This window comes from Citrus sinensis, chromosome 2 (genome assembly GCF_022201045.2).
Source record: "Citrus sinensis cultivar Valencia sweet orange chromosome 2, DVS_A1.0, whole genome shotgun sequence".
NCBI classification, from domain to species: domain Eukaryota; kingdom Viridiplantae; phylum Streptophyta; class Magnoliopsida; order Sapindales; family Rutaceae; genus Citrus; species Citrus sinensis.
The window spans coordinates 8,709,735-8,737,622 of NC_068557.1; the positions used below are offsets into that span (position 1 = coordinate 8,709,735).

At 33.2% G+C, this 27,888-nt stretch overlaps 2 protein-coding genes and 1 non-coding gene across 3 annotated transcripts; 1 reads left to right on the plus strand and 2 right to left on the minus strand.

Annotated features, from left to right (window-relative positions):
• Window positions 1–5,736: 5,736 nt before the first annotated feature.
• On the plus strand, window positions 5,737–7,163 carry LOC102615765 (GEM-like protein 5). The gene is made up of 3 exons (XM_006468803.4): window positions 5,737–6,261; window positions 6,390–6,664; window positions 6,752–7,163. Exons 1-3 carry the CDS (start codon window positions 5,877–5,879, stop codon window positions 6,959–6,961), a joined length of 870 nt encoding a protein of 289 aa, XP_006468866.1. The 5' UTR covers window positions 5,737–5,876; the 3' UTR covers window positions 6,962–7,163.
• Window positions 7,164–7,612: 449 nt separating this feature from the next.
• TRNAD-GUC (transfer RNA aspartic acid (anticodon GUC)) lies at window positions 7,613–7,684 on the minus strand. The gene has a single exon. It is a non-coding gene; the product is annotated as a tRNA-Asp (tRNA).
• Window positions 7,685–24,701: 17,017 nt separating this feature from the next.
• LOC102615464 (uncharacterized) lies at window positions 24,702–27,304 on the minus strand. Its single transcript, XM_006468802.4, has 6 exons — window positions 26,987–27,304; window positions 26,724–26,822; window positions 26,507–26,615; window positions 26,339–26,410; window positions 26,209–26,214; window positions 24,702–25,118 (listed from the first exon to the last, which is right to left on the minus strand). The coding sequence occupies exons 1-6, from the start codon at window positions 27,166–27,168 to the stop codon at window positions 25,002–25,004; spliced, it is 585 nt and encodes a 194-aa protein (XP_006468865.1). The 5' UTR covers window positions 27,169–27,304; the 3' UTR covers window positions 24,702–25,001.
• Between the last annotated feature and the right edge of the window lie 584 nt (window positions 27,305–27,888).

A 27,888-nucleotide genomic window follows, 5' to 3' on the forward strand; every position in this document is an offset into this window, starting at 1 on the left:
AATATAGTGATCCTTAGCTGCCACACCCAAAAATTGTCCAGACAACCTCGGCAGAGCTGTCCTAGACCATCGGCAGCATGCGCCACGTGCACAAAACAACAAACCCTACCAAATAACCGACTCCTTACTTCCCAAGCATGCTCCTAATGGCTCAAAAAGCATGATAAAGGTAAAAATGATGAAAATATCTCATAAATAATAGTAGAATCACCACTACAGATGTGCCACATGGCATGGTACTTAGTGTATACTATATAAAGGCAATAAGGTTATATCTTTCTCAAACTTATCAAAAAATACACACAAAAAGGGGGCTTACAATCTCTTAACTCTATAAAAAGTTTAAGTAGCTGACTTAAACATCCGTAGTGGTCGCTAGCTACCGCCGGCTCCATCTCTAACCTCCTTCTATTATTTTACAGGTCCAAAGGCGTTCTTTTAAACCCTCTTCCTCCACGTCTGATCTCTCGCCATTATAAGTCTTTTTGCCACTCTTTTTCATTTCCTTCAAAGCTCTAAAACAACTCACATATTGTAGTTAAGTGAGGTACCTTAAATCCCAAAAAATAAATTCATCGTTGTGGTGGGATTTTGTCTCTTTTTCTTGCATCCAAAATCTACTTAAAACAAAACATAAATAAAGTAAATAAAAAATAAGACTAACAAATGGTAGGTAAAACAAGTAAATAAACATAGAAATAGTAAATATTACTAATAAACAAAGCAAAAACTTATAAATGTAAATTAAAACTTGTAAATTAATATTAAGTGTAAAATAAAACATAAATTATGTAAAGGAAAAATAATTCTTGCAAATGAAGGGTAAAACAAATAAATTAACATAGGAGTAGCAAATTAATGGATTATTAATAAACAAAATATGAACTTACAAATATAATATAAAATTTGTAAATCAACAGTAAGTGTAGAATAAAATATCAATTAAGTAAATGAAATATAAGACTTATAAATGGAAGGTAAATCAAGTAAATTAACATGGCAGTAATAAATTAAAATATTATTGGTAAATAAAATAAAAACTGATAGATGTAACATAAAAATTATAAATCATCATTAAGTGTAAAATTAAATATAAAATATGTAAATAAAACATAAAATTTGTAAATATAAGGTAAATAAATAAATTAATATAAGAATTATATTGAAAAAAATTAAACCTACAAATGTAAAATAAAAACTCATTATAATAATGATTACCTAAATTGAATAATGATAGTTTTAGGTTTATGTGATACATATGATATTTGTGAAACTTTATTAAGGATAAAACTTGTACTTAAAATAAGATTTTGAAAATTATTTTTTTATGTTTTCAAAGTTGTTTGTAATATAAAATATCTTGTGTCCTTCTAAACTTCCTGGACAACAACCCCAAATGAGTTTTAAGTAAAAAAAAATTAAATTATATGAAGTATGTATAAAATATAAAATTAGATTTGATTTTATTGATGTGTCATATACGTCTAGTAATATAATAATATTACTTTATTAATAAACAATACTATGATATTATGAATGTCTAGAATGAGTATAGAATTTATAGTTAACAAATTCAAAATAACACTTATTCTAATTGTTTTCATTACATTTTTTTTTCAATTCTCAATTAACAAGTGACTTTCTTATTTGTTTAACGAAATTTAATAAAAAAACTATTTTTTGTTTAATGAAAGTTTAATAGTGTTTAATGAAAATTTAACATTTTTTAAAATAAACTAAACATTTCATTCACCATAAGTGAAAATCAGTGCATCATCACATCTAGTACAAACATAGAATTATATAAACAATCTCAGCAGATACCTATTATAAGTACACAATTGATTGAATTAATGTATTTTTACATTGAAGCACAAAAGGCCAAAATTGATACACTAAATATATTTGAGTGACGTGTCTCTTCCAACAAAGAAGTACCAAACAGAGATAAGCCTTGTGTAATCATATGCCACGTACCTGCAATCAACACAAGACTTGTGTCACCTAAAACAATCAACTGTTTTCATAGGCCTGCAAAAGATTAATAGGAGTTGGTTGAAATATTTTGTACTTAAAAAACAATTCGAAATAAAAGAGAGTGCGAGGGGTTTTGTGAAAACTAATGGTAAGTTTACTCGAGAGTAAAGAATGGAAATCAAGAAATGAGAATAAAATTTATATTTATTTGATAAAATATAATTTAGTAATGAGAATAAAATATATGGGTTTTACATAATTTTGGAATAAGAAATGAGAATCTCATTCCATAGAAGGGGTTGGGAATGAGGATTTCCATTCTCTGAACTGACTTTTATATCCCTATAATTTTTTTATATTTTCTGAATTATCCTCGTTTAAATTAAAATTAATTTTATTATTTTAAATGTCATTACTATTATTATTATTATTATTAAATTTTATTAACTTTATTATTTTAGTTATTATTAATTATTTTTATTATCATTATTATCATTTATTATTATTATTAATTTTATTTTTGTAATTAATATCATTTTTATAATAATATTTATACATGTATCTTTTTAATGAAAATTACATTATTTAATACTATATGTATTTTGGTAAATTGATTCACATTTCCATTTCACATTCCCATTTATTTTACTAAGTAAACACATCAATGACATTCCAGTACATTTCAATTTCCATTTATTTTTGCCAAGTAAACATTAGAATCCCATTCTCATTTCAGTTCATTCCTATTCCACCCTATTTCTATTCAATGAAGTAAACACACCATAAGAGTAGTGTTGTAACAAAAAATAAAAAGGTGAGGTGGCACCACCATTTCAAGTTTTGGACATAGTTGGACCTCATAATATTTACTGGCTTTAAAAAAAAAAAGATAAATCACATGCCATAAATGAAAATTCTATGTCTATACTAGAAAGGGTTATTATATAAAAAAACATATTTAAAAAAAATTGCAGAAAATAGCTGGGACTTGAGTAAGTTCCAGTAATTTTTCCAAAAAGTTTTTTAATCATATCTTTTTACTCCACTTGAAAGGCCATAAAGGGCCTTTATATAATAATTCTAAATATCGAGAATTTATTAAAGGATAATTTTTAAAAACCTCCCCTGAGGTTTGGGCTTGTTGCAAGTAGATGGCGAGAATCCGTTTATTTATAAAAAACCTCCTACCGTCAGTTAATTTTAACATTGACCGTTAGTTGACTATGCAAAGACAATATTGCCCTTAACAATAGTTTGTAGACTGACATAACGAAAAAAAAACTAAAATTATTGGCGCGAAAAGCACAAATCCTATTTTTTGACAATTTTATCCTTGTCAATTCTAAAAATTTACAATATCATAGGTAAAGATTATGACTATTTCATTTTCAAGTTTTTAATTTTATTTTTCTTGTATGAACTTTAAGGAAATATCAATAATTTAAAGAGGATTTTTCAAGTTTTTAATTTCATCTTTTTTGTAGGAACTTTAAGAAAATATCAATAATTTAAAGAGGGTAAAATAGCCAACAATTTTAGTTTTTTTTTTTAGTTATTTCCGTCTACAAACTATTGTTAAGGGTAATATTATCTTTGCACAATCAACTAACGGTCAATGTTAAAATTAATTGACGGTAGGGGGCTTTTTACAAATAAATCAATTCTCGCTATCTACTTGTAACAAGCCCAAACCTCAGGGGAGGTTTTTAAAAATTACCCATTTATTAAGCTAAGTAAATATGAAATATTATTTTATAACAGAATTCTCATAATTAAAATAAGAAAAGCAAAACAAATGGTGTTCAAATCGATATCTAGGAAAAAAAAGATAAAAATCCTAAAAGAAACAGAAAAAAATATAAAAATATCTTAAAACTAAAAAATAACCAGAAAAGAAGCAGAATTTCTTACTCGACCACGAGACATAATACCACAACGATTGTGGGTTTCGTTTATCTCATTGTAAGATTTGAAATGATGTATTATAAACCTAAAACAGACATCTACAGTCCAATTTATGGCCTCTGAAAATATTCTACTCATCCCAAGCAACCGTCCTACCTCAAAATGACTATTACAATTAAAAGTCTTTTTAATCAATGATTTTTTGCTTGGCTGCAAACGAAATGAATAGAGAGAGGAAGCTTAGGAAGAACAAATATTTAGGTTTATTCTCAATTATGACAAGTTTGTAATTTCTATCAATTTATTTTATTATCACTCAATAATCTGCGCTTTTCAAAAAAAAAAAAAATTGCAACAAGCTATTGCAAAGTTAAATTTTTAAAACATACCGCCCATATTTATTGATTCTTTTTGTTTCTCTCTTTTTTTTAAAAAAAATTATTTATCAGGTACTTCATCAACATTATTTTCTTGTGATTGAGATGGCCGATTTGGGTCAAAAGAATACGAGAATTGACTGCAGTGTATAAATCTGGCAAAAGTGTTTTGGAAACTGTGCATTTGAGTCAAAATGAGTCTATTTACCTCCCGGCTTTCATGATTTTGATAACCCACCAGAGGGTATTGGATATTGGTTATGTAATGATATGTATGGGAATACTATTTCCCGCTCTGTTTTATCCTAATTTTTATTAGGCTCCATTGTATCAAAAAAATACATCATCATTCTTGCACCAATGCGGAAGATTGGTTTTGTGATTTAGAGACGATTGTGAAGAACAAAACATTGTGTTGCTGCAGGTGAAGAGAAAAAGAAGAAAATAAATGAACAACTAAATAGTTTACTTAACTGACCGAACTTAATAAATTTATAAAAGAAGCCCCTAAATGGTGATACGAAAAAATTTAGTGGTGAAACAAATATCCTGTTGGTCGGTTGCTTTTTGTATAATTACTTTTTTTTTCCTTCCTCAATATTCATGTGTATTGAGAGCGATCCAATAGTGGCTGGATTTTGTATTGAATAATTTTTCTCCCTCTTGATCATGTGATCTTTAAGAAGACCCAGATTAAATTATAGCGTTAAATTAAAAAAGTTGAGAAATCATACCGCACGCATGATTATTAGACACAAAAATAAATGAATTATACCTCACTCAAAAAATTATAATTTGAAAAAAATAACATATAAAAATAAAAAGAAATAAACTTTTGAGAGATAAATTGCCGCAATACCCTTCCATGTAAGATATTTTAAAATATTATTCTTATATGTACTTTTTCGATATTATAGTTAGAATTTTACTTATATTTATTCTGAGAAATCTATCAGTACTATTTTTAATAATTTTAATATGGTACAATCGAGTAATATCGAGGAGATATCTATTCTATTATATTAATAAAAAAACATTTTTTTTACTCCTATTCATATTTATAATAAAAAATTTATTAAAATTATTCTTAATAATTCTAATATGAATACGAACCAACTCAAATTTCTATATAACATAATACTGGAGAAATATCTATTTTATCCTATCAATGAAGAGGCTCAGCATCTAACTTGAATCCGTACATTCTGGCTTGAGTGCATGGATTGTTTTTTGTGGCCATGGGAGAAGAGCCCATTGGCAAGTCTTACTTTGATATGAGGTAACGTTTTGAGTAGCAATAACATTATATGATATAATTATCCTTTTTTTTTTTCGAATAAGATATAATTATCCTTACGAAAGGACACGGCTAAGCAACCGCCAAATCACTTATTCGGAAACCGCGTATCCGATTCCCAAGTCAAAGTTTTCGCTTTCACATGAAAGATCTCTATTTTATATAAATATTAATAATCGAATTGCTCATCCAATTTACGTCTCCCCTTCAAGAATCAAAACCACCGCACGCCTCACAATATTCCAATCAATCAGGCATAGAATCCCTCAAAGAAGCTCTTTCTTTCTTGCAAATTACTTGGCTTCAAATTTAAAACCAAAATGAACGGCACCACCACCCAGGAATCAAACCCTTCTCATCACCAAACATCACTAAGCAGTACTAATCAAGAAATGCAATCTCATCAAGCTGCCGGTCCATCATCGTCATCTGGACCAGCAAGCACTGCAAGTGCTGAGAAATGGGGAACTCATGTAATGGGGACGCCTGCTGCTCCCACGTGTCATCCGGACAACAAGAAAGCAGCCTTGTGGGGAGCTGGAGCTGCTGGTGATAATCGAGCTCAATACAACAATCATCACCACCCGTACCTCCAGTACAGTCCCGTTGAAAGGCCAAGCGGCAGCCCCATGGAATCTATTCTCAATGTCTTCAACTCTTGGAGCAACAAGGCTGAGACCTTGGCCAATAACATTTGGCACAACCGTAAGTGGTTCACACAGCTAGTGATCTGATCGCTTATGCTGTATATTGAATATTGTTTCAAAGCATAATTAATTAGATGCAATGAATATTTTGTTGAAATTAACATGGTTAATGCTCTGACTTTGCAGTTAAAACGAACTCATCTGTGTCAGAGGCAGCATGGGGGAAGATGAATCTGACTGCCAAAGCAATAAAAGGAGGAGGGTTTGAGACTATATACAAGCAAACTTTTGCAACCCACCAGAATGAGACTTTGAAGAAGACATTTGCCTGTTACCTTTCAACATCAACAGGACCAGTGGCTGGAACTCTGTATCTCTCCAATGTTCATGTGGCTTTTTGCAGCGATCGCCCCCTGTCTTTCACTGCACCCTCTGGTCAGAAGACTTGGAGCTACTACAAGGTATAAATTAATTACGTTATTAGGTTTTGAGTTTCCTTAATTAGAGATGTGTAATTTAAGAAATAGTTTGCTGAATACTTGACACAGGTTATGTTACCTTTGGCCATGATTGGTGCCATCAATCCAGTGATCATGAGGGAAAATTCTTCCGAGAAATACATCCAGATTGTTACAATCGATGGGCACGAGTTTTGGTTCATGGGGTTTGTTAATTATGACAAAGCAACTCGGCACCTTTCCGAAAGTATCTCAAATTTTGTAGCTACTGGCATAGCGGTTCAACCAAATGGTGCTTGATCTGAGAGCGGTCGTTTTTGTTAGTTGCTCTTTTTGTGAATTCCATCAGAGATTAGTTTCTGTTTCGGTTTCTCTTTTTCTGCCTTGATTATGTAAGCATGGATTTGTTGTACTGTAACCAATTCTTATCCTTGTGGTTTCATAAATACCTCGTTTGAGTTTACCTAATAAAGCCAGTGTAACGAAAAATTTTCTAGTTTAATTTGGTTATGTCATCTAACATGGGCAATGGCATTTCTATTTGTTGATTATCTGCTTGATGTTTTCGTCAAGAACCCTGCAGCTGCAATCCGAATACTTGCCTTACGTACACCGAGCAAGTGAGCATACCATTTTTCAGATAACTGAATCATTAGTTATGAATGGTTAAAATGCTAAGCAAGCAAAGGCCAAAATTTCAAATTTCCTACTTGCAGTGATCATAAAACTAGGCAAAAGGGCTTCGAAAATTACATAGCATCTCTGGGTAATGTTATGCGATGCCAGGAATTTGTTGATTTCTCGTTTCAGTATTTGTAGCTGCATGTATACTCCCAATATTATAAATGAGTTTATTGTTATGATGCAAGAGCCATGTAATGACCAACAGAAGGCATTTTGAGTACTTCCAAGAATACATACACGGAAAAATTCGTGAATTAAAAAAACCTACGCCGTTGCCGGGGATCGAACCCGGGTCACCCGCGTGACAGGCGGGAATACTCACCACTATACTACAACGACTTGTTGCCTTTCTTTTCATATGAAATTATATTCTACCTTTCTGTATGTAATAATGCAAACAATACAATTTTTGATGCTATACTGTATTAATTTTTTAATAATTAAAATCATATCTTATAAAAAAAATATTTAATATTATGAAAACTTAGAAAAATACTTGATATCAAAACCACTTAATTAGCTTTTTTTTATAGTATAATATGTAAAATCTATCAATATTTTGCATTATAATAAAACTATTAAATTTTATAATTGTGGACAAACATACCATCTCTTTTTTCCCACATTTCTCAAATATGTATTTCATGAAAAATAAATCTCCAAGGAAATAAAATGAATAACCTTTAATTTAACAAATATCTCAGTATAAATAAATATTTAAAAATGTGCTGTATTGAAAAACCAAAAGAAAACTCCCTACTCACTCTACTTCCTTAGAATACAACCAACCAAATAGCTATCCTCAACAGAAAATTAAATTTGCTACACTCGGACTCAGTTTACTTACACGACACATATTTTCATAGAAACAAATGAAAAATCCTTTCTTTATAAACATATTCACAGTAGACAAAGGATCCTCTTTTTCCATATCTTAAGAACTTCAAAATTCATCCATGTCTGCCAAAGTCTTGTCCTTCTCTTGGAAACATAAAACATATTAGCTTGAGTGCAAGATTATTCCATTTCCATACCACCATAACCATCCTCTTAAAGCACATCAAATTGGTTGTCAAAAAGTACCTTGTCAAAAAGTACCTCAAAAATCACTATATAACCTAAAAATTAACAAGTAATCACATAAAATAAAAAGGTTAAGAAATGACGAATTTTACAAACATTTGATTACGATATCGAAAAGATCAGGTCTTGCATTTGCAAGTCTCATTTCAATAATCAACCACCACTAAGAACCCCACAATTCAAGCAGAACATGCAAAACAAAATGATAAAAGTGGACGGCTATACTTACCTATAAATACAAGTAGTAGGAGATACCAAGCAAAATCCATATGGTGACAGCTTTAGGTTAAAGGCCCCTTTCAAAAAGTAAAGCAACAAAAACATTCCCCTGGTTCTTGGTTGATCAATTGGTTGGTTTATTCTTATATAGGAAAAATAGGAACTTCCATCATTTGGAGCAATTGGTTTCCCAACTTTACAAATGCTTCATTATGTCAGAAACGATTATTTCCCATATATAAAATAGCAAAAATTTTGTCGTAGTTTAAGGGATTAAATTTTTAGCTCATTGAACGAACAATTAAAACAACATTCCAAGACTCCAACTAAAGAAATAACTACATTCCATGCTCTGGTTTCATTACCTTCAATGTCTATGATATTAAACTAAGCATTATAAAACAGAATAAAGAAAATGATATCAGATATATTTGGGTCCAAATTCAATGTCACAACTCATTCACCTATAATTATTTTCAGATATTAATTATATCCAGTTAAGCAACTGAGATGGTAGCACATTAATGTTTGAACTTAAGTGAACGAGTATCCATCAATTTAGTTACAGAAAAACCATCCATGGAGAGGCTAAAAGCAAGGCTCTAAGAAAGAAAGAAAAGAAATAATTTTAGTAATGCTTGAATTCATTTACTTTATCAAATAGCAGCAGCAAAAAGAACTTTAATGTTAATTATAAAAGTTATGAACAATCAAATTAAAGAGGGTGTAGTTACAAATTTAAAATAATTTTGTGGACGTATGAACAATCAAATTCTCAATGATTGTTACACAATCAAATTCTCAGTAACTTTTAATTTATGTCGAATTATGGATGCTAGTTAGCTTAACTAGTAAAATCTCTTGTAATGATAAGAGAGAAGTGTCGCTCACATGAGTTGGAAGGGGTTTGGGTTGTTATTAGGCAACTTTTGAAATGAAAACATTCATCTGTCATATTTCGAGAAATCGTGGTGAAGCTAACTCCCGAAATGAAAAAGCTTTCAAACAAGAAGAAACAGGTGATTCTACATGCACTAAAATTACCCGCCTTTACTATTTCCTGATTTCGTAGATTTCCTTTGGTTGAGGATTATTTATCAATTACATCATGTAATTATTTGTGCTTTTTCCATCAGGTGTGGCATCCTAATAGTTTCGGATCACAGGGACAATGAATGCAGCAATAGTTACAAATTGAAGGTCTTTAATTGGGATATTCTTATTCTGAGTTGTTGATATTATTACTTGGGGCTGCTACCTTAGCTTTATAAAATAAGAGCTTGCTAGTCAGGTTTCTCATTAAAGATCATAAATTTCATTCGGTTGTGAAAATTCATTTGATAAGACTGATTGACACTAAAAAATGTATATTTAATAATGATATAATTATCAGTTTTTTATTTATAGTGTTGATTAATGTGCTTATTATTTCAAAATTTTCTTAACACTCTTCAAATATATTTTTATGTTAATTAATTTGTAATATGTTAATTTTATTTTAATTTTATATTGTAAATATATTTCAAGAATAAAGAAGAGTTGGAACTACGAGCGGAAAACAAAAAAGAATTGTTGGATCCATTTAAAATACATTATTAAGGAGATGTAATAAATAAATAAATAAAAAGAAAAAGTGAGCAAACATGCTCGTGATGGTCAGGTGGTCATTTTGCCACTTGACCATCACACTTCTCTATGTACATATATTATAAAAAATAAAAAAAAAATAAAAAAATAAAAAAGAGGATGCATTCTTCTCGCCTATAAAAGGTAAGAGAGCTGAAGGAGAAAGCCGGAGGGAAGGGGAGGAATTGTTTCTTTCTTTCTTCTTATATATATTTTTTTATTTTCTAGTGTAATCAATTTTCTTGTAATATATTCAAGAAATTTGTTAAATAAAATGAGTTTTTTTTTTTCAATATGAGTGGCTAAATTTTCTGAGCTAAGATAAAAAGTAAAGCTTAAGAATTTAAATTATTGAATTAATTACTTTCCCAAGTAAGTCTTAAATTTTATTTTATTTGTTGTATTTTTCTTCCTTACCAGTTTTTTTATGTCACTTTAATTTATAGATTTAGATCTCTTCAGATTTATATAGTATTTTGACATAATGTCGACACTTCAATATAATTGGGACACATTAGGTACTTGGTCTATACTTATCACACTAATAGATAGTTAAGAATTAAATAGCATAATAATTAACTGGCAGAATAAATGCAAAATACAAATATAAGTCAGTGTTATAATCATAATTTGAAATCCAAGAGTGGATCCCATAATCTTAGCATATTTTTAGATTGATTCATATTAATTTATTTTCCCGCATTTAATTTTCATTGCTTAATAAATTAACTATTATATTTTAAATTCCATGTGGTTCGACTTCAAACTTACCAGATTATACTATAACTAGACACTTTTATACATGAAAGTTATAACACTTTTGAGTCGTGTCAAAGACTATTACCATCTATGTCAAACTTTTGATCAGATCATATAAAGTCATCTAATTATATAAAATTTTGCTACTAAAACAGCCCCCTGACTATTGGAAAAGTCACAAAGTTGAAGAAATGAAATGGTCTACTTAGATTTAATTACTCTATTAAATAGCAACAGCAAAAAGTAACCATGGTGATGAAAGAGCATAAATCAATTTAAGGTTGTGAAATCAACAACTCATAAATCAAATTGAAATCAAATGGACATCATAATCAACAACTCAAATCAAACCTAAGAAGATTTAAAAAATAATTTAAGATTCAGTAATCAAAACCTTGTACTAACCTGCTACTGATGATTGAAGTAATGAAGAGCAAGCGGGGGATGGCGGAGCAGTGGCCATAGTGTCACGCAACACAGTGATGGCGTCAAGCGACGATGATGCGATCGAGGGCTGGTGCTGGTCTAGGTGAAATTTGTCGTGAAGGAATTTTGGTGTGAAAGGTTACAAAATTTTTTAATTTCTTGTTTTGGGTTTGTATTGTGAAGTGGTGTAAACCGCACCCCTCCCTCGAGTTTGGTTTACGCAGATTTCACTGCATTAATTTTTAAGTTAATGTAATGCCCATGCGTTGAATTTGGAGCCAAACATGAGTTAGTATTAAGTTAATACAAAATAGAAGTTTTATGTTATGCTATGTCGGCTGCAAAACACAACCATAGGTCATTATTTCACGGGTTGCTAACATTTGACCAACATCAAATGGTCAATCAACTCTAGCATACCTTTTGAGTCAAACTTCAGGTTTGTGGCACTACGGTTTCTTCTAAATTCAATATCAGTCTCTACGAAGTTGAATGTTTGAGAGGTGTACCTCCACATTTAGCAATATGCGATTTTTCTTTTTTCAAATAATGAAAATGGTTCCTATATATTCATCTCTCGAGTTTAGCTACAGTTCCCTGCTTTTTGTCCATATTCGGTCTAGTCGTTAGATTTTCATTACTTTAATCCAATGGTTGTGGTTGTATAATGGAATAATGATGTGTAGTCAAGCTACCATGAAAACCAGTAGCAGCAAATTGGTTATGGGGTTCTGCAAAACTTTTCTATTATTGGAAAATTCGTCAGCCGTTGGCGACTAATCAGAAGTAGCTCTAATTGCTTAAGTCTGGAGCACAATAACTCAAGCAACAACAACTTGTGAATTCGGATTCATGACATTCATTTATTCAAGCCACTTAATATTTAATCGTTCAACATCGATTTTAATTATGCAATAGGTAGTAATACCTGATGCCGAAGAAAAAATGAAGCATGAAATCCATAAAGCAGTATGTAGCACAAGTATAGAAAAAGTAAAAAATAGAAAAAGACAAAAGAACCAAGAACCAGGAACTAGAAACCAGGGACTAGGAACCAGGAACTAGGAACCAAGAATCAGGAACCAGGAACAAGTCAAAAGTAAATAGGAAACCAACAAATAAAAGAAAGCTGTAATAAAACTCTAATTAGTCTAGAAGCTTTGGAACGTTTTTTGAGAAAGAGACAAAAATAAGGCTTTAAATAAAATTCTAACTATGCGGGGGAAGTCAAGGAAAATTAGGAATTAGTAAGACCTAGGACACTAAAAATTTGTATTATAAATAGAGAATCCCAAAGGAGTAAAGGGGGGAAGAAAAATTTCTTGGCAAGAGAGTAGCAAGAAAAAAAAAATCCATTGTAATCATTATTTCATAGTGAATTTGTTCTCTCGACTTCGTGGACGTAGGCTAAGCGTTAAACCACGTAAATCTGTGGCGTTTTTGTTCTTTATATCATTCCCTTTATTCAATTCTTTGGTTGACCAAAAATTAGCGTCAACAAATTGGCACCATCCGTAGGGAAAGATATAATTAAATATAAAAAATCTTTTAACTCAACATCATGAGCCAGCGAAGCCACCGCAGTCATCACAATTTACCGCGAGTCCCCAGCTCCCCAAGGAGGCAGCATAGCAACATAGGCCCACTCCAACACTTGCCCAAACAAGTGGTTGATTTGACACAAAACATGAATTTGGTGCTCCAGTACATAGAGGGTCAAAGGAATCGAGGGTCTGCCCGACCAATAGAGGAGCAATGGCAGCATCACCATCAGCATGATCGTGAAAATGAAAGATCACAAGATGGCTAACGAGTCAGGAGCCATGCCAGTCACGCTAATTATGAAGAACTCGATCTACGACAAGCGTTGAACTCTAAAGATCTACGGGAGAAACTAAATGAAAAACGCCAGTCAAAAATCCAATCCAGAGGGTGTGAACTTGTTGAGTCTAGTGCTGACTCGGCAAGTTTGGAAGCGAAATTGAGAAAGCTCAAGAAAAGAATAGATGATATTGAGAAAACTCTGGTTGGACCATATATGGAGGAGACAGATCCTCATTTCACTAAGGATATATTGGATGCACCTCTCCCTTCAAAATTCAAGATGCCCCAAATAAAATTATACGGAGGAGAAGGAGACCTGATAGAACATCTAGAAACTTATAGATCTTGAATGGAGCTGCAAGGAGCGTCTGGAGCAGCCATGTGTACAGATTGCTCGCTAACACTCACAGGAGCAGTGTGAAGGTGGTATAGAAAGCTAAGACCAGGATCGATTTCCTCATTTGCCCAGTTAAGTCAAATATTTATTAGCCAATTTGTTGGAGATAGAGGCCATCAGCTTCCACCGACTCATCTTTTGTTGGTTAAACAAGGGAAGGATGAGTCGCTGAAAGATTATATTACCTGCTTCAACAAAGAAGCTGTAAGGGTAGAAAACTATACCGATGTAGTGGCCTTACTGCCATTATAGTAGGATTGCAACCAAGAAAGTTCCATTACTCGCTAGCAAAAAATCCACCAAGAACTTTCACAAAGCTACTATCAAGAGCCCAAAAGTATTTAAATGCGGACGAATTGAGCAATGTGAAAAGGTGGGCTGATTCAGATTCACAAAGAGTGGGAGAAAAGAGGAAGAGAAATGAGGAACAAACTGAGAACAAAGAGAAAATGAGTAGGCCAAAAAACAAAGGTCCAAGAATTCTGCAGAGCAGGTTTCCAGGCTACACACCACTTGTTCTACCCAGAGAACAAGTACTGATGCAAATTAGAAACCAAGATTTATTGCGAAAGCCAAAAGATATTAAGGCAGCACCCAATTGGAGAGATATGAGTAAATATTACTGATACCACCGAGATCATGGCCACAACATAGAAGATTGTTTTGATCTAAAGGAAGAAATAGAGTCCTTGATCCAAAGAGGATATTTTAAAAGATTTGTAAGGAAAGATGGTGGAAGAATAGAGGAGTCGTGTCATGTTCCACAGAAAATAACATCAACTGCAGTAGCTATACGAGCAAAAGGCCAAGGCATTACGGGTGGCACACCTATAAGGACTATATTTGGTGGACCCGCAGGTGGACGAGATTCTAATAGGGCTTGAAAAGCTCACACTAGAGAGGCCGAAAACACAACAGAAGTTTTCCTTGTAGATTTGGCCAGTAGACCTAACAAAGAAGCCAAAATAAGACATAATACCATCACATTTGCAGACGAAGAAGCAAGAGAAATACATCAGCCCCATGATGATGCCCTGGTCATCTTCATAATCTTGGCAAATATGAAGGTCTATAGAGTTTTGATCGACAATGGACGTTCGGTAAATATTTTGTATGCAGCAGCATTTAACAAAATAGAGAATGGAAGCGAGAAATTAAAACCAGTACGCACACCTTTTATAGATTTTGAAAGAGAATGTTTGATCCCTTTGGGTAGCATAAAGTTACTAGTGACAATTGGAGAACCACCTCACCAAGCTACTAAAATGATAAATTTTTTAGTAGTGGAACATCCGTCGGTTTATAATGTCATTTTAGGAAGACCTTCTTTAAATATGTTCCAAGTAGTAACTTCAACTTATCATTTGATGATGAAGTTTCCAACAGAAGGAGGAGTTGGAGTCTTAAGAGCTGATCAAGAGGAGTCCAGAAGATGCTATGCTACAGCTTTGAGAGGCAAGATTACGCTTGACCCAAGAGAAGAAAAAGGTGAGCAAAGGGGTTCTCCAGTAGAAGAATTGGACATAGTTCAGTTGCAACAAGGAGATGAAAGTAAGTGCACCTGAGTTAACCAGTCGTTGACTCCATAGCTACGTGCACAAATTGAAAATTTCCTTAGGGCTAATTCTGGCGTATTCGCATCATCCCATGAAGACATGTCTGGAATAAATCCTGAAGTAATAACCCATCGATTGAATGTTAATCCAGGCTTTAAATCAGTATGACAAAAAAAGAGGTCCTTTAATCCAGAAATGTATGAAGCAATTGTTGAGGTAGTTGATAAACTGCTAAAAGCGGGATTTATTAGAGAAGTGCATTACCCTGCTTGGTTAGTCAACATAGTAATGGTTAAAAAACCAAATGGAAAGTGGAGAATCTGCATAGATTTTACTGACTTGAACAAAGAATGTCCCAAGGATAGCTTTCCTTTACCAAGAATTGACCAGCTAGTTGATGCAATCGCCGGACATGAATTACTCACATTTATGAATGTTAATCCAGGCTTCAAACCAGTATGACAAAAAAAGAGGTCCTTTAATCCAGAAAGGTATGAAGCAATTGCTGAGGAAGTTGATAAACTGCTAAAAACGGGATTTATTAGAGAAGTGCATTACCCTGCTTGGTTAGTCAACGTAGTAATGATTAAAAAACCAAATGGAAAGTGGAGAATCTGCATAGATTTTACTAACTTGAACAAAGGATGCCCCAAGGATAGCTTTCATTTACCCAGAATTGACCAGCTAGTTGATGCAACCGCCGGGCATGAATTACTCACATTTATGGATGCGTACTCAGGTTACAACCAAATTCAAATGCATCATTCAGACAAGAAAAACAACATTCATCACAAATAAATGCTTATATTGTTATAATGTAATGCCTTTTGGGTTGAAAAATACTGGAGCAACTTATCAAAGGTTGGTCAACAAGATATTTCCGCGACAAATTAGAAGGAATATGGAGGTTTATGTAGATGACATGCTTGTTAAAAGTAGAAAAATGGAAGACCACGTTGCAGACCTAAAGGAAACTTTCAAAATACTGAAACAATTTAGTATGAAACTTAATCCAAGTAAATATGCTTTTGGAGTCTCCTCTGAAAAATTCTTAGGATTTATAGTCAGTCAACGAGGAATAGAAGCTAATTCAGAAAAAATTCAGGCTCTCTTAGATATGGAGTCACCAAACACGATAAAAGAGGTCCAAAGACTAACAGGGAGGGTTGCTGCCTTGAATCGATTCATTTCGCGAGCAACAAATAAATGCTTGCCATTATTTAAAACTCTCAGTGGAGGAAAGAATTTAGTATGGATAGATGAATGCAAGAAAGCATTCCAGGAACTGAAAAAGTACATGGGAAGCCCACCAATTCTTTCCAAACCAGTACCAGGGGAAAACTTGTACATTTACTTACTAGTGTCGGACTCAGTGGTGAGCTTAATATTAATAAGAGAGGAGGATAGAGTGCAAAAACCTATCTACTACATGAGCCATGCATTATTAGACGCTGAAACGAGATATTCGATGATTGAAAAAATGGCCCTGGCATTGATGGTCTTTGCTAAGAAATTAAGACCCTATTTTCAAGTCCACACGATAATAGTACTGACAAATCAACCCCTTAGACAGGTCATGCAAAAACTAGAAGCGTCTGGAAGATTAGTCTAATGGGCAGTAGAACTGGGAGAGCACGATATTCAGTATCAGCCTAGAACAACAATCAAAGGACAAGCTGTTGCCGATTTTGTGGTAGAATTTACCAGTATCAGCTCAGAAAGGAAAGAATTAACTATGGAGCTTTGCAAACCTGGAAGTTATATGTGGATGATTCATCAAATCGACAAGGAAGTGGGGCATGACTAATTCTAGTGACTCCAGAAAATATTGAACTGAGTTCTGCCCTTTGATTTGGATTCCAGGCCTCCAACAATGAAGCAGAATATGAAGCACTACTCGCTGGACTTAGATGGGCAAAAGAAATGGGGACAAAAACGTTGGAAATATATAGTGATTCACAATTGATTGTGAACCAAGTCAAGTCAGAATACTAGGCAAAAGAAGATAAAATGATGGAATATCTTGGGAAAGTTAAGGGATTGCGACAGTTTTGTGAAATACACCAACAACAAAAATTTCAAAGGAAGAAAATGGTAAAGCAGATGCTCTTGCTAGGTTAGTCTCAATTACTGACACAAGCCTAACCAGACTTATTCTTATGGAATTTTTACCAAGCCCAAGTATTAATGAAAGGAAAAGTGTTAAAGTCAGTCTCATTGTCACAAATTGGAGTTGGATGGATCCCATCATCGATTATCTAAAAAATAAAAGGTTACTAGACAGCAAACAAGAAGCAAGAAGGATAAGACCGAGGTCAGCACGGTACGTGATTCTAAAGGATGTATTATACAAAAGGGGATACTCATTGCCCTACCTTCGATGCCTGGATCCTGAAGAGACAAGTTATGTGATGAGAGAAATCCATGAGGGAATCTGCGGCAACCATTCTGGTGCTAGGTCCTTAGCTCTAAAAGTAGTTCGCCAAGGATACTTTTGGCCCACGATAAAAGAAGAAACATACAAGTTTGTCCAGCAGTGTGACAAATGTCAGAGATATTCCAATATCCCTCGCTAGCCTCCAGAACAACTCACCCCAATCACCAGCCCCTGGCTGTTTGCTCAGTGGGGCATAGACATCATTGGTCCAATGCCAACATACAAGGGACAAACCAAGGTTGTCGTAGTGGCAGTGGACTATTTTACTAAATGGGCCGAAGCAAAACTTTTGGCGCAAATTACAGAACAAAAGACAACGGCTTTTGTATGGAAATATATTATATGTAGATTCAGAATCCCTCAAGCTACTGTAATAGATAATGGAAAGCAATTTGACAATCCTCGTTTTAGGGGATTATGTTAGAGTGTTGGAATCAAGAATTTCTTTTCTTCACCATCCCACCCTCAAGCTAACGGGCAAGTGGAGGCTATTAATAAAATAATAAAGCACCACCTAAAGACCAAGTTAGAAAAGCACAAGGGAGCTTGGGCAGATTAGCTCCCATTCGTATTGTGGTCATATAGGAGAACGCATACTACAACAACTAGAGAAACACCATATTCCTTAGCGTTTGGTACGGAGGCAGTGATTCCAGTTGAAATAGGGATGCCATCATATAGAGTACAACATTTTCAGCCAGAGCAAAATGAGGAGCAGCTGAGATTCAGTCTTGACTTATTGGAAGAAAAAAGAGAACAAGCCCGACTTAGAACAAGCAAAAGGTAGCTCGATATTTTAATTGAAAAGTAAATTCAAGAAGCTTCCGGGTTGGGGACTTAGTAAATTCAAGAAGCTTCCGGGTTGGGGACTTAGTCCTTAGAAAAATATTTCAGAACACCAGAGAGCAGAATGTCGGGGTATTGGGGCCAAACTGGGAAGGTCTCTACAAAATAACAGAAATCGTTTGTCCTGGAACCTACAAGATAAAAGACATGAGTGGAGTCATGCTTCCACATCCTTGGAATGCAGAACATTTAAGGATCTACTATCAGTAGAAAGTTTAGTAATTCTTCAGTAGTAATAGTAAAGTTTTCTTTAAGCCATTATAAAATTTTGGTTGTTACCAAAGGACCATTTACGGTCAAGCTTATAGTTATTTATTAATAAAGGCATTTCTTTTGTCACAATCTATGTTCTTTTCTTTTTAGTTTCATGTTCTAACCAGAAAGAACCAGGAAAAGCTAAGAGCAAAGTTAAAGCAATTTCCTCAAGCGGGAAAAATTAAGGCATGCAAGAAAAGTTAAAGCATGCCGAAAAGAGTTAAAATAATTGTTAAAGCCTTGGTGCAGGAAACAAGAAAAAAAAAGATTGGTTCTTGAGTGAGAGAGAAAAGATCAATTGATGGGTAGAAGAAGTGACAACCAAGTATAAATGAGCAACGAAGTAGCTCTTTTGAGCTTGAGTAATAAAGCCCTAAAAGAGTTAGGGGGCAACTGATTCCGAAGAGAAAATGAAGCATGAAATCCATAAAGCAGTATGGAGCACAAGCATAGAAAAAGTAAAAAATAAAAAAGACAAAAGAACCAGGAACCAGGAACAAGTTAAAAGTAAATAGGAAACCAACAAATAAAAGGAAGCTGTAATAAAACTCTAATTAGTCTAGAAGCTTCAGAACCTTTTTTGAGAATGAGACAAAAATAAGACTTTAAATAAAATTCTAACTATGAGGGGGAAGTCAAGGAAAATTAGGAATTAGTAAAGACCTATGATACTAAAAATTTGTATTATAAATAGAGAACCCCAGAGGAGTAGAGGGGGGAAGAAAAATTTCTTGGCAAGAGAGTAGCAAGAAAGAAAAACTCCATTGTTATCATTATTTCATAGTGAATTTGTTCTTTCGACTCCATGGACGTAGGCTAAGCGCCGAACCACGTAAATCTGTGGTGTTTTTGTTCTTTATATCATTCCCTTTATTCAATTCTTTGGTTGACCAAAAATTAGCGTCAACAATACCAATAAACTAAAGGTAGGAGATTATAGAGTTTCTAAATGTTAGGCCATGAGGTTGACGCAATTACAAATTTGAAAATACATGGGTTATGTCCATTGATGGTTGAATTTAATTATGAGAATGTGGCAACATTTTATTGTGATAGGCAGATTAGAAGGGGGATTCCGCTTGGATGATGCAGCAGAAGTTTAAGCTTCTAATATTTCGTTGGTTCTTAGAGAATACTAGAATATGAGAATGGTTTAAATTTACATTAATTAAAAAGAATATCATGAATCTAGGGGGTTAAGGCTAATTGATTCTGTAGAATGCTGAGAATTAACTAAATTAAAAAAAAATCACATAGAGTTCTGATAACTGAAAATATTGTTGAACTCAAATCTACTTTCAAAAGCTATAAGAAAGAATTATTTATACTAATAGTAATTATTCTAAGCTATAAAGAAAAAAGAAAACAAATTCCTAAACTAGTAACAAAAGAAAAAAAAAACTTTTAGACAACAAGGAAACAAATTTAGATATGATTTAGATAAGGATTCCTAATCTACATCGATATCACTGAAGAAAAATCTAATACATGAAATTCTTTTTATTAGGTTATTGATGAATGAATGATGTTTTTGGATAGAGAAAACTTGAGAGCATGTTTATTTGCAAACAATTTTATGATTAACTAAAACAACTTTAACTGATATGTGGGCTTGTAAGTGCTTGGACACTCTTCCCTTATGAGCTAGATTTCAAGGATGATTTCTACATGATTTATGCATAGCAATTGGTATCAGCTAGGGATGGCAATTGTACCCGCAAACCCGCAAACCCGCCCAAACCCACCCGCCAAAATCCGCCCGTTGCGGGTAATTTTATCCGTTGCGGGCGGGTTTAGTATTATAAATTAAAACCCGCACATGGATGCGGGTGGGTTTGGTATTAACCTTATACCCGGTGGATACCCGCATGGATATCCACCAAACCCGCAATATTTTTTCCAAATATTTTTAATTTAATTTTAATATAAAAATGTATAAAGAAAATAATGTCATTAATCAAATTACCAAATAGCTAAAGACTCAAAGTTGTATATGTGTGTATGTGACCCATCTCTTATTCTAAAGTCATAACCTAAAGAAAATTAAAGGCATTTCCCTTCGAATTAGTGTTTGAAAATATTAATCTTAATTATTATTATAGGAATTGTGTTGGATGTGTGCTTATGGTGGTGAATGAAATGAATATCTTCTCTTGGAGCTTGTTTTAAATGATAATATGAAATGTAATTATTATTTTTAGATACTAGTTTGTGTTTTTTAAATGGATTTGTATAATTTATACTTAAATTTGAGAATTTGTGTTGAATTGATGTGGAAATTTTAATTTTTCATTTACATTGTTTAAATATAAAATTGAGTATGTTATATGAAATTTGAGGTTATTATTATAAATTTATATATTAAACATTTGTGATTTTAAATACGGAAACCCGCAAAAAATCCGCCGGATACCATTGCGGGTTTGGTAATTGTTAAAACCCGCTGCGGGTGGGTTTTTTTAAAAAAATTAAAACCCGCTGCGGGTTGCGGGTGGATTTGGTAATTCAAATTTTGTGCGGGTTTGGGTTTGGTAATGGCAAACCCGCTGCGGGCGGTGCCCATTGCCATCCCTAGTATCAGCGCAGGTTTTTTCTTTGAGGACGACCCTTGTTATGGCTGGTCCCGGCTTCGTTCCTTAGTGTGTCACCTAGCCGGGATATGAACCACCGCGTACGTCGGTGGACCTATAGGCATTTGAGCTCTTTCTACCCTGTAAACGTCAGTGGACTTATAAGCACCTATACTCCCTCTCCTTACAAGTCGGTTCTTAAAAATAAATTCTTATTTCTACCCATTGTGTGCGTTATATTAACTAAATTCTAATTACTTTTTCTAACTTTAATCACATTTATCAATATAAAATATTTTCTCGTTGTTATTGACACCAATATTGCTGCAACATCTTTTATGTCTAATTCAAAATACAAATTTCTAATAATGTTAACTTTTTTATTTCTCACAAATCATTAGATTCGTGAATTCTATTTTTATAATACATATTTAATTTTGACATCAATAAAGTTCTTTTTAAAATTTGATTCTCTAAATAGAAATCGAAATCATTTTCAAAAATTAAACTCACCCAAATGAGCACGTCTCAAAACACTATGTATGGATAGTACAAACTACTCAAAACAAGAATTTTTGAATAATGAACCATTGGAGCTATTACACAAAATCAATTTAATTAAGAGTTGAGTCAAGTGAATGAATGGATAGAGCCCTAGGGTTCCAATTATGGGGAAACAAAAAAAATAATGAGATTCAATTCTCAATTTGGATGATTATCCAATCTAATTAAATGTTAATAATTCAATATCTTTCCACCTCACACTATTATTGTTAATAGATCAACGAAATAGTGGCTTCGGTTTCAATTCGTTATGAAGGCAAACAAAGTAAAACAATCCTGTTTCATTTAATGATATCCCATCTAATTTAAATAAATATTGAGTCGATCCCTAATAGGCTATTCTATATGTTGTTAGATTTTACTTGAGACTTGTTACACAAATGGTTACCTTTTCTTTACCTGCTTAACCGGTTTATCAAGCTGTACACGTGTCATCTTTCGCATTGATAGATTTGCTCTTATTTCACCCAATGGTTGTTTTCAAAAATGACAAAAAAGGGGGTTGGGGCATGGTGTATCGGGTGCATTGTTGATAGAGCCTCATTTCTCATACTAAAAGAGTAACAGATTCTTTTCTATCTTTAAAAATAATTAAATAAACACAATTTTATTAAACCAAACATAAATACAACACAGATTTCATTTTAGCAAGATAACATCACTTATAAATAAAGTACAACCTCAATAAATTAATAGCTTTGGAATCATAAAAAAATCTATTAATTTAGCAAATATTAAGATAGATTAATAATTTATTATTTTATAATAGAGTTGGCAAAACCCCGAGTTCAGGTAAGGTTTGGACTTGCTGCGGACTAACTTGGATTCATAAAACAACTGCTTGGAACTAAGTTCATGCCCGAATTTATCACATACATGCCAGGTCAAGGCCGGCACCTCTTGGACACAAGTTTTTAATCCAGGCTTCCCTTGCCCCGGATATGAACTGAATTAAAAGAAACTGTAATAGTACAAATTTTACATAAATAAAAATTGTTTCAATCTACTTTATACTACCTAAAGTCATTCAATCTCTATAAAAAATTTAAATTCAGCTTGGCGGAACGATGGTGGCTGAGAAGGTGACGAGGGAGATTATGGCTATGATGGCAGCGGAGTCAGCTGTAGCGGTGGGTGGTGGCTGCTGGCATGGAGTGTTGGAGAATTGGAGATGACGCCGATGTGTGGAGGGAGGTTCGGGGAGGCACAACGCAATGGTCGCCGGTGGGTGGTGGGCTGATGGTTGGTGGCTTGGAGTGTTGGAGGTGCGGCAGCGATAGTACGACTTGTGGCCTTGTGCTTGTTAGAGTATTAATGGGTTACAATTTAGGGTTCATTTTGGGCAATGTTTGTTTGCATTTATATTTTCCTTTTTTTAATTTATTTATTAAAAAAGTGGGGGCAAGGGTCCTAGTTCCGGGTTTTTGGTGCCATGCTCAGGCCCGTGCTTGAAAATATCCAAAACTATTTTATTAATACATGTAGGCCAAGTTTTACTTGGATCACATTGGTTAGGTCCGGTCTGGATCCAGTTCAAGCGTATATTATTGCCACCTCTAATTTATAATGATAATATTACATTCGTACTATGAATTTTCATGAAATATAGATAGAGGTAATATAATTAGAGAATGTAGTAATTCTATCGAGTTGTAAAATACGATTCTTATTTGAACTTGATTAATTGATTAAATCAGTCACTTGATTATCATTTGGATGGATTACAATTATATAATAACTCATTAGAGTAGACCTATCAAAGGCAATTTATTAAATCAATCTCTCTTATTTCTCTCTACTTTTCAAATTAGAATACAACAAGGCTTCTCATTTGAAAGGTGTAAAGAAAGCAAAAACAACTGATGAAATGTACAAAGCATTATGCCAATACAACAGAGAAAATCATAAATATAAGTATTTAATTTCAAATTAGTTAATTATTAATTTATGTATTGATTGAGTCTTATAGAAAATTTAAGATTTTTTTAAAAAAATTATTACCTAATAAATTTATTGAATTACTCTTTCGCCTTAAGCTGGGATCAACAAAAACTATTATTTAATCAAGATTATCAATTTATTAAATATTAATTTAATAAAATTCTACTGTGATCTATTAATAAACAGGTGGTTGTAGTAATTTATAGTAATTTATCTTATTGAAGACCAAGGAGGACGACAATGCACCGAAGATACCTTTTTGAGATATTGCCATTAACGTTTGATATGCAAGTAACAAATTCGAGCCGCACAAGGAATAACTCAGCTCTTTTCCAATCCACCAATATATTCAACTATTCCAGCAGACACGATAACAAACTTTCTACAAAGATCCATCTTCTATGGCTTAAAATCTTCGGAATGTAAAGAGTGGAAGCCTTAGATTTAACGAAAACCATGCCATCACATTGCAAAATAACCAAAAAAAAAAAAAAAAAAAATCCACAAAAGGCATATGTCTACCTTCACAATAAATGGAAGGACAAAACATGTAAAAGGAGGAATAAAAAGTTTTGGTGGTGTATATAGAGTCTGGATTGAGCGGGAGAGAGTGAGGGGGGCTTCGCAGTCGCCCCCTTAAAGATTCCTTTGCCGTCGCAATTCAGACGATGATTCTTCTTCTTCGTCTTTTCCTTTTTGTAACAGCCATACCAAAACAAACAAGGTAAGTTCGATGACGACAACCTAAAATTCTACCAGGACTAATAATTTAAAATTGGAAGAAGAAAATCTTATTCGTCCATTTAGCAGGACTCAGCTCATTAAATGATCGACCAATATGCACCGAACAATCTTCCGAATATAGTTCACTATATAACGTTTTGATTTGACCACTCTTCAAAATCAAATCTGATCTAATAAGACCCAATGATCTATGTTTAGAATCTTAAAAGCAAAAAATTCAGTACACAATGCTAACTGGAACTAGGATTTAACAGTATATAATCCTGAGGTTCAACTTAAAAAGTGAAGATATAATTAATTTCCTCCCAAAAACAAAAATTGTGCTAAGATTGAATCAAATTACAGAAAACTGTCTCAAGTGTGGCTTTGATTGCATCGCTCCATTCTGGATTATAGCTCAAACTACTGCTTAGCGCTTCTTTTTGCTTCCTTTTGCAGCTGACTTTGATGGGGAAGTGATCAAATACACAAACAGAACAATAATGGAGATAACCGAGATTTGAGAGCCGTACTTTGCCAACAACCTCTGCAAAATAGGAAATGACGATAAGATCAAGGGAAATGTATACATACATATTCGTTTAGGCAGTGATCAAGAGAAATGTATACAATCATTATACAAACCTGATGCATATATGGTATATTAAAACAAGTTTTTAAGATAATTGAAATACAATTATTCAGAGTCAGTATAAACAATGCCTCTGCTTTTCAACCTACTTGGGCAAAATACAATATATTTGGCTAAATACTTAAACAAATAATAGGCTTGGTTAACACGAGATCCAGAAAACCATTAATCCATTGCAAATAGAAAACAATTAATACCTTGCACATTAAGTTGCCAAATACATTTTCAGATCATAAACTGTAAATTTCATGGACCAATCAGTAAAGATTTTTAGCATTGTAATTGGAATCTGATTTATCAAATGGAAATTAAACAAAAAAAAAAAAGAATTTTGTACTTTTGAGATCTGAGAAGCATTTCAAAGACAATTGTCTGAAAATAAAAAAAATCTTAGCTTTGGAACAAGTATCTTATGGAACAGGATTTTGTTTATTTTCTTTGTCCCACTTTCCAGAAATGTGGAAAGTGTTTTAACTGTTTTTGAATTTTAAAACTTTTTTCTTCAGCATGAATTGAGCTTTATAAATTGCAAGAAAGGCCAGTCTTCCGAAACAATATAAAACACGGCTTTTGTAGTTTGGTTCCATTCTGTAGTTTATCTAAAACCACTTCACAAAATCCTTAGCAAGCAGGACCAAAATAGAAACACTGAATTGCTTTTTCAGAAAAAATGCAACACTTGCTCTTCTACTTTCACAATACATATATGAAGTATGATAAAAAACAATCCTTCAATTAGTTACCAAATGTAACCATACACAAATCACTTCATCTAATTGCACTGTCATCCAAGGTTAAAAGATTCCAAGATTATTTAAGCAATAAAATTCATAAAATTGTCAGCTAATCATTATTATTTCAATCATCAAGCCATGCTCCAATAAACTATAGATTCAAGTCACTTCAAATCCATACAGAATCCAAACACAAGTTAAAAGAGAAAACTTCATAATTCAAATATTGTAAAGAAAAATATCATTCATACCTTAGCCTGCAGACGTTTTCCCACAACCAATGAAGATCATCCCATGAAACAACAACAAAGCATTGATGTTAAACCACAAGTTTACTCAATACATCAGCTACATTTTTTAACACAAAGAAAAATAACATACCAACTCCAATTTATTTTCAGTGGGTTTCTCTGCAAGGACATCTAGTGGCAACATGGGGGTCGAGTATGCCTCCTACATAAAAGAAACAGCACAATAAATTACAACTGCCTACGATTTGTGTTTATGCAAGATTTGAACACTGAACACTGAACACTGAATAAATCACACCTGAAGGGCAGCCTTAGTAGGGATACGGAAAGTAATGAGAGCTGGAGAACCATGAAACATTCCTTTAACTTTGGCATCCAATTCGAAAGAATGTGAAAGAATACCACCGCTGCAATTTCAACATACATAATTCAGCAATTACTCGTCGAATTCAAATTTTCGTTTAAGAGAAAAAAAATTATGAAAAATAGCATTACTGCAAATAATTATAACTCACGCATCAAGTCTTTCCCATGACTGTGAAATGTTACCGCTGATTACATCAAACTTATCTTGTGGCCAGCTATCATCTGTCAGGCTCACATCATAGGCAGTCCTGTCAAAAAGATTCTCAATCAATTTCCTCATACGATGTCGTTTTAGTTGTGATTATAGATTTAATAATTGAAAACATGCGCGAGATCAATCAAACAAAACATCAAGACTAGATCTGAATGAAGATAACAGAAGTGATTATTATTCTACGAAAAATGGACTTACGAAGTGCCTTGATTGTAGATATCGACGGAGACGGAGACCCGCTCGGCGCCGGATTTGAGGCGTTTAAGAGAAGCCTTCTTGTGGGCAACGATGAAGGGAACGTCTGAGCTGGCAAATGATGACGAGATCAAGAAGAGAGCGATCAAAACTGAGATCAGAGACTTGCTGATCGGACTCGCCATTGATGCGGGGGAGATTCGGACGATACGGCGATGGAGGATACGATAGGGCTTTGCAACAATAATTCAGAGGAGACGATGAAGTCAAAATGAGAGTTAGGGTTCGTCCATTAATTATCGTCAACTGTCGAAAAATCTCGGATCATGATGTGAAACGACGTGGTTTTCATATTTTGTAATTCCTTTTAGTTACTTAATTTCCAAAAGAAAAGAAAAAGAAAAAGAAAAAGAAAAAAATGGTGGAAGAAATTTGGATAAATATATATTTTCGTTTTTTTTTTTGGGATTAGGATAATAAGGTAAGGAAAGTTCAAATTCATTTTTTCTTTTACTTCTTTACAGATTCCAACTAAGATGATCAATAAAATAAAAGTACTTAAAAATTAACTGACCACACTTTCAAGAACATATTTTTATTGTTATAATAATTTATGTGCATATTCTAATATTATTTATTTGAAAATATCCAAAGTGTTTATATTTAACATGATACATTGGATATGAAAGGATAACTACGTGATTTTTTTTTCTTTGGTATAAAATACGTTCAATTTTTGTGAAATAATTTTTTTTTTGAAATTTGACATGCCTAAACATGAGAAAAGGATTGCATTGATTATAAGAATTGGCCACGATGGATAGTGCTGCCATAACGTGATTTTGAGTTGATGCGGTAAATCATAAAATAATTGCTATTTTTATTGTTATCCTTTTAATTTGTAC

Bases quoted from the DNA above. Each gene is read 5' to 3' on its own strand.
- LOC102615765 (XM_006468803.4), top strand. From the start codon at position 5,877: ATGAACGGCACCACCACCCAGGAATCAAACCCTTCTCATCACCAAACA. The intron at 6,262-6,389 runs GTAAGTGGTTCA...CTGACTTTGCAG, and splicing joins CAATAACATTTGGCACAACC to TTAAAACGAACTCATCTGTG. The intron at 6,665-6,751 runs GTATAAATTAAT...TACTTGACACAG, and splicing joins AGACTTGGAGCTACTACAAG to GTTATGTTACCTTTGGCCAT.
- LOC102615464 (XM_006468802.4), bottom strand. From the start codon at position 27,168: ATGGCGAGTCCGATCAGCAAGTCTCTGATCTCAGTTTTGATCGCTCTC. The intron at 26,616-26,723 runs GTGAGTTATAAT...TTGAAATTGCAG, and splicing joins TCATGGGAAAGACTTGATGC to CGGTGGTATTCTTTCACATT. The intron at 26,411-26,506 runs GTGTGATTTATT...TCTTTTATGTAG, and splicing joins CTACTAAGGCTGCCCTTCAG to GAGGCATACTCGACCCCCAT.